Source organism: Barbus barbus, assembly GCF_936440315.1.
Source record: "Barbus barbus genome assembly, chromosome: 11".
NCBI classification, from domain to species: domain Eukaryota; kingdom Metazoa; phylum Chordata; class Actinopteri; order Cypriniformes; family Cyprinidae; genus Barbus; species Barbus barbus.
This window is the reverse complement of record NC_136739.1, coordinates 25,104,491-25,116,928: the sequence shown is the minus strand read 5'-3', so window position 1 is coordinate 25,116,928 and position 12,438 is coordinate 25,104,491. Positions and strand designations below refer to the sequence as shown.

General features: G+C 40.9%; 1 protein-coding gene across 1 annotated transcript in view; it reads left to right on the top strand.

The window, feature by feature from the left end:
* LOC306877176 (receptor tyrosine-protein kinase erbB-4-like) overlaps positions 1–12,438 on the top strand; it is a 387,678-nt gene that overhangs the window by 259,747 nt on the left and 115,493 nt on the right. Inside the window, exon 5 of the mRNA XM_079428753.1 lies at positions 876–941. Within this exon, the coding sequence (XP_079284879.1) occupies positions 876–941 (66 nt within the window). The remainder of the gene's footprint in view (positions 1–875; positions 942–12,438) is intronic.

The following is a 12,438-nucleotide window of genomic DNA, read 5'->3' as shown; positions in this document are numbered from 1 at the left end:
CCGTATGACTCATGGCCTATTTATGGTAATATGGCTTCAGAAGTCAGATTATAATTGTATAGATTACTTTTATGGTGCTCCTTTGTCTCTTTGTAGTGCTACAGTGTAAAACACCATCTAATTTCCATAGTAAGATGGTGAGGAAATTAAGACTGAGTTTTCATTTAGGCTGAGCTATTAGAAAGGCAATGGAGCAGCCCTTTCTTACCATATCTCACAAAAGTTTACAGTGAACGACAGAAATCAAGTACTAAGGCAGAAAAAGAGGAAACGAGACACGGAGTTAAAAAAAAAAGTTATGTTTAAAAAGGGAAGATAGTTAAAAGCGCCTGGCCCATGTAGCTGAAGAGAGTAAGCCACTAGTGTAATTACTCTTAACTGAAGTGGAACAGGGACAGAGGACAACACTCCATCAGTCAGCCATGCTCACACTGCAATTACCCAACAGTCAATTAAGCTTGGGTGGCAGAACAGCCACCGCAGATGAGTGTAGCAAAGCCATACGGGCCATCTCCGCTGGGGCAGAGCTCTAGAGAGTCAGGGAGAACATTGTTCTGTCAGTCAGTGACGACTCTTTCCCACTTCATCAGAACAGGGTCAGTGCTGATGAAAAGAGTTCCGTCCTATAAAGCGGAATGATCCAGATCGCGGTTACTGTGACGTAACATTATGACAGTATATGAATAATGTGATAGAATAATGATATGGATAGTGTGATTAGAATGCACACAAATCAAAATTGACACTGATCTTCCTGGTCTTATCGGTGAATGTTTTTTTTTTTTTTTTTCAAATAAATACTGTTTGTTTGAGTAATCTTTTATTAAAATGCAGAAACTTGTGATCACTAAATGTTGCATCTTTCCTGGTTGCAGGTCAGAGGTGTCACAGAGGATGTAATGGACGCTGTTGGGGGCCAAAGGAGGACCAGTGTCAGAGCTGTGAGTGTCAGAAACTCAATAGTGACTTAATAATAGTCAAAAAAAGGGGGTCAGTCAGAAATGACACTTCCACAATACCTAGCTTTAAAATGTTCTGCATTGAAATGAATGGATTTACAACACAAACTCTAGTGTGACAATCATTCCTTTCTTCTACTTTCAGTTACCCAACAAGACCTTTAACCAATACACTGCACCCATGTTCAATATGATACCACCATCCTTTTTTGTTGTTGTTGTTTTACCATTTGAAAATGAAACAATAAAAATAAAAATCTTATCCTAGAGGCATGGCCTAGCTCTTAGCATGCATGTGCTAATGATCTGAGCTGTTGTGTTCATGCAACCAATACGAGTTCAAACCTAGCTCATGTCACTTAATTGTTGCTTTCAAATGGTTGCTTATTTTATATAATGGATGGAATTTCCATTGTCATTATTCTATTCTATTCTTATATTATATTACATTACATTATATTATGCCAAACTTTATTTTAAGGTCCAGTTCTTGCTATTAACAAACCATTAACTACGACTTTAGCCTCAATAAACTAGGTAGGTAGGATTAGGGTTGTAGAATATGGTCAAGCTGAATATGTCTTTTATTAGTATTAAAGTATACTGTATAATACCTAACATAAGTACATACGTATAAAGTATAAAGTTTATATAGCTGTACTTACTGTATATAAGTACAGCCAATATGTTAATAATATGTATGCTAATAAACAGCTAGTTAATAGTGAGAATTGGTTCCTATACTAAAGTGTTATATTATGAGCCTAATAAATATTTATGTAGTTAGTTAGTTTGTTTGTTTACTTTTACTTGGTTTTGTGGTAAAGCATGACAGCACTGTAAAAAAATAAGCAATAAATTGTTAAAGAAGTAATAATTTGCATGAACACAAATAGCTTAGGGTCAGATCAATACAAACAGTCAATTAAGTTCAAATTACAAGTTACAACTGTAAACTTTGGTATAACATGTTTTTGCTCAGGTGGCCAAAATGTCTGCCTGATAGAAAAGGGTTTTGCTCAGCAAGAACATAAATTAGAGGGAACACTGGTTGAGACCATTTTCTAAAAGCATTATGCTATTCAAGGCCATGAGTTACAGTGATTTTATCTCATTTCAGCCGGGGTTAGGCACTCCATGTTGTGGCTCTAGAATACCTCTGTCTAGTAGTACAATCTGTGGTACAATCTTTCTACAATCACTGTAACAAACAGCCTATTGTGGCTTCTTATCATTTTTTTAATTTCATACTTCTTTGCATAGCATGCCTTATCAACCAGGATGGAGAAAAAAAACCTCTCAGAAGTAACTTTTACTCATGAATATAATATGTAGACTCTGCAGAGACAGCCACCAGAGTGAGGTGAAGAGTCGTTCCACTCTGAGAGTTCTTCAGCTTTCTTCACAGGCTCGGTACGGCACCTCCAGCAGGCCGTGGCACGCCGCTGCCCTCCCAGTGGAGGATAATTGAAGACAGAGATGGGCAGCCTGACTCTCCCTCTCCTCTCACACGTAGCCGCAGAAACCATCTGCACTTAAAACTGACTAGATTAATTACTTCAGGTCCCTCAAAACTCTCACACTTAGCCAGATCCTCCGTCTCTCTCTTACAGGCTTCCTTTCAACAAGCTTGATCACAACAAGCCATGACTCTGATTTCCCCAGACGTGCTCTTATAATGCAGTCAAATGCTAAGTCAGACTGCTCAAAAACATGTCATTACCCATGTCTCGAAAAGCTCGCTAATGCAGCCGTAAGGATCTCTTTTTAAGGACAAAACACTCAACTTGCACTGGATTTATTTCTCTTGAAGATAAGAAACCATTTTTTTAATTTTCATGTTGGAAAAAAAACTCTTATGGCAGATAGTTTGCATTACAGTCCTCTTATGTCATTAGCATGAGCTGGAAAAGATGGAAAGCTAATGGGTCGGCCCACACAGATTCTGCACCAGATCAAACGTTTCCACAGAATTTTAATGCCTTTCATTGACTAAGTTATAAACATCCCCTGATCCTTGCATATTCATATGCAATTCACATGGTGCCCTGGACCACAAAACCAGTCTTAAGTAGCACGGGTATATTTGTAGCAATAGCCAACATTACATTGTACGCAGTGTCTATTTACACTAAGTGCAAAAAGCCTGCCTTGTTGGCAAAGGCTATTTACACTAACTCTGCCCACCAACGTGTGATTGCGACCGTCAAGATTGAAAAAAGAAGCTCATTAAATATCATTTTCAGGGGCGTAGATGGTTAGGCATGTGTTTTTTGACGCGATCGACCCGAGTTTGAACCCACCTTTTACCGAACTTTTTTTTTCTCCCTTTTCAAATCTGATATTGCTTCGGAAAGGCGTTTATTTTCAACAAAAATGAAGGAAATAATAAAAAAGTTCAAAATAAAGTATCGGGTTGGGTTAAGTTAGGTGTAGGGAGGGCTTTATTGACCCAGTAAGGTGTCATCCGTTTAATAATTTGAATTAAAATGATAATTTACACTCAATACGTTATTAAGTTTTAACTTATTAAATTAAGTTTTTATATATTTATGGTAGGACATTTACAAAATATCTTCATGGAACATGATCTTTACTTAATATCCTAATGATTTTTGGCATAAAAGATAAATCAATAATTTTGACCCATACAATACAATGTGGCTAGTACTACAAATATACATGTGCTACTTAAGACTGGTTTTGTGGTCCAGGGTCACATATGCATTGTTAATAACTTCATTTGGACAACTTTAAAGGCTCTTTGCATCTCTATTTGAATCTCTAATTTGTAATCTTAAAAAAAATTACCCTTATGACTGGTTGTGTGGAACTGAGTCGCATATGGAGCTGAAAATTAGTTTGAAACCATCCTATGGTCTCCTGTCACTGTTTTATTAAATTTAGTGGTGAATTTGTCAATATTTATATGAAATAGTATATATGTTTGTATCTGAATGTGTTTATCTATATAAAGTGATGGACAAGGATAAATTACATTTAATAAAAACAGCTGAAATATTTCCTAAGTATTTTGCTTTTTTTTAGCACAAGCTTTTATTTTTCATGTTTTCTTATTATGTTTCACCTTTTCCCCTATAAAAGTTCAGAAAATCTGGTTATTCTGTCTGGACCTGCTAATAGTATTTCTATGAGACCATGTATCTGTATTCAAGACAGTATCATCACACAGATGAGCAGAGCAGAGCAATTTCACTTCCCGGAATGGCAGGAAAACTATCATGTACCTGAAATTTGTACTGCCCTGATGATATCACCATTTATTCATGTAATGGACAATCATGTTTATAGACTTCTCCATACAGTAAAATGGTTTGGTGGGTCAAGTAGGAAAATATGAGCCTTTTCCCTTCTCAAATACACCCTAATTAATCATAATGTCCTTCCTGCTTCCTCTTTCCTCTCTCTTCTGCAGATTTACCTGTCATTTCACTCTGTCCCTCCATCTGGGTACCAACATACTCTCATTATTCTCGCTCAGTTTTGTTTTCATTCCATCTTCAGGAGCATTGGTTCAGGAGCTTTGAGAGAAAATCTGAGAGAAAATCTGTTATTTAAATTGAGAAACCATTAAATAACCATTTATTTGAACAGGCACTGTCTCTCTGTGACTGTGTTCTAGATCTAGCAAGCATACTAACTAAAATGGACCCACATAAGTAATTGATTTGGAACAGCAACTCCAAACTGTGCATCGTACAAATAGCAAAGCACACAGGAGACTCTGCTCTCAGTTGATTACAATAGAGTTTTGCTTGAGTGTGTTGCTTCTTACAGTATAAACGTGAAACTTCACAGCACGCAATATTGAATAGAACACTCCATTTCTAATTTCAATTAACTGTTTTATCAGTACTCTCCGTTAAATTTTATTTATTGAAATAATTGTACTGATTTTTGTTTTTTATTAGAAATTAATACTTTTATTTAGCAAGGATGCATTAACCTGAAAAAATTGATTTTTTTTACATTATTACAAAATATTTCTATTTTTGTAAAAGAAAATGCTGTTTGTTTGAACAAAAACACAAAGCAGCACAACTGTTTTTAACACAAATTATAATAATAAATGTTTCTTGAGCACCAAATTAACATATTAGAATGATTTCTGAAAATTTAGCTTTGCCTCCACAGGATTAAATATAATTTTAATAGATATTAAAATAATACAATTGCAAATTATTTTATAGAATTTATTTAATTTACAATAGTTTTTTTATAATATTTCATAATTTTACTGTTTTAATCAAATAAATGAAGCTTTGGTGAGCATAAGGAGACTTAAAAAAGAAAAGAGCGAGAGAACAGTATTTGAACGGTATTTTATATACAAGAAATTAACATTTCTTGCACTTCATATGCTATCTTGAAAGAATTCTTTCACTGAGCTCATAACAATGCATTACCGTCTCCATGAAATATGCTGCAAATGTAATGCTTTTTTTTTATTATTTTGTAACTATAATCATGCTGCTTACCTTTTTTTGGAGTTGCACCTGTGACACAGGAGCAGTTAACCCATTATTTACTCGTTCTCATGCAAATTGTTGTTGAATGGTCAAATCTGTGTAACTACTCTCCAAAAATGCCTATGTTGTTTTCCATAAAACACATATAACAGCATATGGGTCTGGAAAAGCACAAGTAAATAATGACATAATTTTATTAAATTTTTTCTATGAGGTAAAAATGTTGCCGACATAAGCAGCTCACTACGTTTTTGAGCAGAGCCTGTTCTCTCTTTCTTTTTCTGTCTTGTATATTCTGATCTCATTTAGATAGTCCTAAGCAAACCATTGCTCTGCCTCCACAAAGACACTACATGTCACCGCGCTGCACCAGATAAGTCTGTTCTCTCTCCCCTTGTCTCGCCATCCTCACCTTTCTTCTCATCATGGTGGCTAAATCCGCAGCCCGCCTTGCCACCAGCCGCCTAGCTTGAGTAGTCTTAATTGTAGAAACGATAAGGACGAAGTAATTGGAGAGCTGTGCAACTGTGAAATGGATTCGAGTTCCATCTCACACTAATGAAGCTATTTAGTAAGTTGAGAGCATTAAACATTCTTTTCGGATTTTTGCTGTAGCTTTCCTGTCATTTTTGCAAACTTAAATCTGTATTTTTTCTCAACCCAGTGGATACTGAGTAAATATTTCAATCTAGTGTATTCAAATAATAATAATTTTTTTGGAGCATAATTAGATTTGGAATCAATTTGTGTATTGCTAAACGGGGATTAGATCTAAACAAGAGCAGCGCTTCTTGACCTAAAATGTGTCTGCGCCATAAAACACGGCAGTTGAGCTGCTAATGAAACTCTCAGAGGCGAAATATTCTGTGCTTTATAGTCTTCTGTGTACTTTATCAAATTGATGGTGTATAATTGCCAGAGCCGGATGTATTTTAAAAAGCATGTTTTATGGCAAACAAATCAACATATCATCGCTCTTCTGAGTGGGCCTTTAGTTCAGTGCGATGTCTTTTGTTTTCGTAAAATAGGCCATTTGGTGTCTATACGGTAATGGCTCACACTGCCATAGTGGCAGTGGTAAAGTGATATTTCAGAGGAAGGCCAGTTCACATCCATTGAATCTGTTCATATAATTTTTTTTATATACGCCTCTCATAGTGTATTGAATATGTATATTTGCATAGAAATATAGCCTTTAGCTATATTATACAGAGAGGCTGTAATGGCGAGGGACACTTGTATATGTAAATAGATAGATTACCTTTTTCTATCAACATTTTAGTTTAAAGGGGTCCTATTATGCGTTTTCACTTTTTGAATTTTAGTCAGTGTGTAGTGTGTATGTTTGGGCATAAAAAGATCTACAAAGTTACAAATCTCAAAGTCCACTCCAAAGTGAGATGTTTCGTTTTTAAAAAATCTCTTTTCAAGAACTACAACGAATGGCCTGTTTGGACTACAAAATTGTTTTCCTGTATTTGTGATAGCACAAATTGGCCCATTAGAATATCATTAAAATAAATCCCGCCTGCGGAAGTTCGAATGGTTGGCCTGTGGGGAGAAGGCTTGTTTGATCTCTGCATGTTTCAAAATCTAAACCCGGGGCTGGTGTTTTTATATCACTGTATTTCTGAAGGACACCGACTGTCTTCAGACAATCATCTTGCATGTAATGTCTGATACAGCAGCGTTTGTGAGCGGAGCTCTGTTTTGTTTAAAGTGTTACCGGGGAAACCTTGCTCTCTCCTGCTCCAACAGCGCCTCCTGCTACACAAATAATGTAACTCTGTGGGACTATGGTATAAATAAATTCAACTGTATAACAGTTTCACTGCAAGTCATGTTATAATGTTAGAATTAAAGAACAATAAACATAATGCATATTACCGTTGCACTTATCTGTACATAGTAAATGCAGTTATGTTTAAGCTGTTGTTGACATCCTATCTAAAATGTGATTTAGCCCAAAAAAAAAACAACAGTAACATTACCACTTTAATATGTCTTGCAATATCCGTGCATGCAAAGGTTCTGCGCGATCCTCAATATTGATATAGTAATATAGACGAACTTACTGTAGCAAGGGGCAGGGCAGTACTGAAACGCCGTTCGCCAATCAAACCGCACTGGGACAGCTAACCAATCACAACACATTTCATTTTTTGGAAGGCGGGCCTTCATCAAACCCGGAACTAATCAAGCCGTTTGTGCAAGGCTGGGGAGAAAGGTATTGTAATAATCTAAATTATGAAAAATAATGTGATTTTCAAACCACCAAACATGGTCTAGTACACCCCCAAAACAAAATCAAAACTTTGTAAAAGAGCATAATAGGACCCCTTTAAATGTTGTAGAAATGTATGAGGGAAAGTGTGTATAATAAGAACTGAGATATACTGGATGCTGACATACTCACCATGTAAACCCCCTATTATTCTTAAAAGGGTCATATCAGACATTTTTATTAATATTTTTTTAGTTTTTAATGACCATTTCCCTTTCTCTCTGATCGTTAACATGTTACATCTGTCTGAGTTTCACCATGACTGGGTGGGCTGTGTTTCTGATCCCCCAGTAGGCATCACTGATGTGTAAACATGGATGACCATGTGATAATTTATTCATGTAAAGTTGCAGAAGTTCAGAAAATTAGAAAAATGTTTTACGTGATATTAGATGAAGTATATCATGTTACCCAGCAGGAAACTGCTGTCACAACTTGAAATTTTGTCAGCATACCCAGATCCATGTACATCTGAATTCTGTCATACTTTGAGAGTCTTACGAACACTTGATAAAGAATTAACACTCATTTTTAGGAGGCTGTGCGGCTTGCAGTCTGACCAAACAAGCATGCATATACAAATACTGCTGTGGAAATCCAATTACAGCATTTTACAACCACCGTGCTAGTAACACACTTACTCACATTCCTGCGGGGGCTGATAGATTAATGAAAATGACAGTCTTTGTAGGGACTGAATAAGGAAAAGTGATGGAAGAGTAGCAATTATTGAGTAAGTTATGTAGTCAAAGTCAACATGTTTACAGTTAGTTCTGTTCAGCTTCTGTTCAAAAGTTCATTAAGGACACATATTTTTTTTTTTTTTTTTTACAAATTAACACTTTTATTAAACAAGGATACCTTAAAGACAGTCCAAGATCTCCTATAGACTAGGGGCTCCTCTATGATTTCGGGAGGAGGCGGTACTGCAGGCTCATCGGGTTTTGTGACAGAGGGAGAGACAGGCTTGGAAGTGAGACATGGAATGCTGGATGGATACGATACCGTGCAGGGAGTTGGAGATGGAAGGTGACCTCATTAATCTGCCTCTCTATGGTAAAGGGACTGATATAGCAGGGACTCAGCTTCCGGCAGGGCAAGCGGAGATGCAGATCCCGGGTGGAGAGCCAGACCTTATCTCCAGGATGATAGACAGGGGTGGAAGACCGACGGGCATCTGCATAGGTCTTGTGTCTCCGCACTGCCTGCTGGAGTTGGACATGAGCTGAGTCCCAAACTCTCTCGCTCGCTCGGAACCAGTGGTCGACAGCTGGAACATCGGAGGGCTCTTCTGTCCAGGGAAACAGAGGGGGATGGTAGCAGAGTATGCACTGGAAAGGGGTGAGACCTGTGGTGGTTTGCTTGAGAGAATTTTGTGCATACTCGGCCCACGGGAGGAAGCTTTTTCCAGTTATGCGGTTTGTCATGACAGTAGGTCCGGAGATATCTCCCAATCTCCTAAATCTTCTACTCAGTCTGGCCATTAGTCTGGGGGTGATACCCTGAGGAGAGACTGACTGTGACATCGAGGAGTTTGAAGAAAGCCTTCCAGACACAGGAGACAAACTGTGGGCCACGGTTGGAGACGACAACTTCCGGGATGCCGAAGAGATTATGGAAGAGGGCCTCTGCTGTTTCGAGGGCTGTGGGTAAACCCCGGAGGAGAATTAACTTGCAGGCTTAGGAGAAGCTGTCAACTGCAACGAGTATGCAGGTAAAACCTTCTGACTTGGGGAGATCTTTGATGAAGCCGACTCCGGTGATGCGGATCTGTTCATCCATGGCCCACCAAATGGGGCTCACAAGGACGGCTGAAGGGAGTATGGGTTCAGGTGTGGAGGGTTCGTCGGGGGCATGGATACGTGAGAGAGAATCCGCCTTGACATTCTTATCTCTGTGTCAATACGTGATGGAAAACTGGAACCGGGTGAAGAAGAGGGCCCAGCGAGCCTGCCGGGGGTTTAACCTCTTAGCACTTCAGAGATATTCCAGGCTTTTATGGTCAGTGATAACCGTAAAGGGGTGTTGAGCTCCGTCCAGCCAGTGTCTCCATTCCTCCAGTGCCAGTTTAATGGCGAGCAGCTCCCGATTTCCAATATCGTAGTTTCGCACCGCTGGGGAAAGCTTCCTGGAGAAGTAGGCACCAGGGTGGAGTTGGGGAGGCTCTCCATGGTACTGAGACAGCACTGCTCCCACACCGGTGGTGGAGGCATCCACAATGAATGGGAGTTGGGGTTCGGGAGGTGAGTGGATGGGAGCAGTGCAGAAGGCCTCCTGGGGCTTCTTGTAGGCGGCTTGAGCTTTGGAGTTCCAGGACAGAGACTCAGGTTTCTGATGGAGCATGGAAGTGAGGGGGCTGAGACGAGGCTGAAGTTCAGAATGAACCTCCGGTAAAAATTTGCGAAGCCGATGAATCATTGAAGTTCCTTTACTGACTGAGGCTGGGGCCAATCCCGGATGGCTTGGACCTTCCCCTGGTCCATCTGGATCCCATGCACACGGAGCATGTAGCCGAGGAACTGGACCGTGGTGGAACTCACACTTCAGGTAAAGGTGGTGTTTCCTGAGTTGGCGTAGGACCTGCGTCACGTGATGGCGATGTTCGGCCAGGTTCCAGGAGTAGATCAGGATATCGTCTATGTACATGATGACAAACCGGTGGAGGAACTCCCGGAACACCTCGTTCATAAACCCCTGGAAGACGGACAGAGAGTTGGAAAGGCCATACGACATGTCCCGATATTCATAGTGGCCTGAGGGGGTAATGAACGCTGTCTTCCACTCGTAGCCTTCCTGGATACTAACGAGGTTATAGGTGCTCCGCAGGTCCAGCTTCGAGAAGATGCGGCCGGTACCAGGGGAAGAGAATAAAGGAGCTTGACAGTGTGATCATTGAGGGTCCGGTAGTCGATGCAGGGCCGCAAACCTCCGTTCTTCTTGCCCAAGAAGAAGAAGCTTGAGGCCACTGGAGAGGTGGAAGGACAAATGAACTGTTGTTGGAGAGCCTCCTTGATGTAATCCTCCATCGCCTTGCGCTCCGGGATGGACAGGGGGTATACTCGACCCTTTGGGAGTATAGTCCAGGCAACAGGTCAATGGCACAAATTCCATGGCCAGTGCGGTGGTAACTTCGTTGCGGCCTGTTTGCTGAACACATCCTGGAATGCCATGTAGTCAGATGGGATCGACGGAACCTCATGAGGTTCGGGGCGCTCCACTAGGGTGGAATGAACTTGGAGCTTCGGGTTACTAACCAGGGGTACAGGGACGTTGGAGAGACAGTTTTGGATGCAGGTTTTACTCCATCGGAGGATCTCACTGGTATCCCATCTGACTTCGGGGGAATATTGAGATAGCCAGGGGCATCCCAGGATGATATCGACGGTGGGTCCCTCCAGTACCAGAAAGTACAGAAAGAAATTCTCTCCTGATGAAGACTACTCCTACTTGAAGATTGGTCGGCGGAGACCGGAACTTGATGTGCCCACACCCGAACGGTTTTCCCTGTATGGTCTCGATCTTCAGCTCAGCACGTCTCTGGCGCGGTAAATCAAGCTGTTTTAGGAGAGCTTGTGAGATGAAATTGCCTGAGGATCCCGAGTCCACGAGGTTGGGTACTGAAATGAAATGATGTGGGGTGAGCAGTTGTACCGTTAGCAGTGGTAAGGTAAAGATAGCAGGCTCCAATTGGAGGGTACTCACCGCTGGGCATGCGGGACGAGAGGGGCACACCTGAATGAATTGCCCTGGAACTCCGCAGTAGAGGCACAGCCCCGTGGCGAGATGTCGAGCACACTCAGTGCGTGAGAGGCGATTATTATCCATTTGTGTAGGTTCTGGTACAGTCAGCTGGTGAGGACGGAGAATGAGCAATTTATGGGATTGCATCTCTATGTAGAGTGAAATTTGGAGTGAAAAACCGTTGCATTCAACCGCCTTACCCGAATAGTTAGCAGGGATGGCCATGGGACTGGCAGAGGCAGACTGAGGGTGTGTGACCGGAGAGCGCTGACCAGCTCTTCGAGGGGATCCACAGCGGCGGGGTTCGGGAACTCCATCTCCGGTCATCGGTTCTTGTCTGGTCTTCTGTCAGCAGACACAGGACTCAGAGGTAAGTACAATACAATCAACAGGTTTATTGAGTAGTAGCAGAGGGGAATGAGATGAGCAGAATGTCCAGGTAAGCAGGCGGGGAATGGGAATGACTCTAGGGGCTTATCTGAGTGTGAATGTCCTTTTTCCTTTTCCAGGGGATCCTGAGGTAACAGTGGAGCGTGGAGACGGTGGAGAACTGGAGCGGTGGAGAACAGGGATAGGAACATTGGAGCAACTGGTAAGTAGAAAAAAGGTAAGTGGGTCAGGTTAGTCAACATGGAATGTTTGAGACCAGACAGTGAGTGAACGGGAGGAGTGCAGGGATATAGTGCTGCTGATTAGTGCTGACAGGTGGCAATGATCAGAAATCAGGGGATTGGGATCTGGTGAGTGTCGTTAGTGGAGACTGAGGTGACTGTGGTGTCCACCTATTATGCCGCTTTTTACAATATGCAATATAAGTCCCCAGAATGTGTCTGTGAGGTTTCAGCTCAAAATACCCCACAGATCATTTATTATATCATTTTGAAAATGCATATTTTTAATGGAAGCAGAAACACTCAGTTTTCGTGCAAGTATCTTTAAATGTAAATGAGCTGCTGCTCCCCAC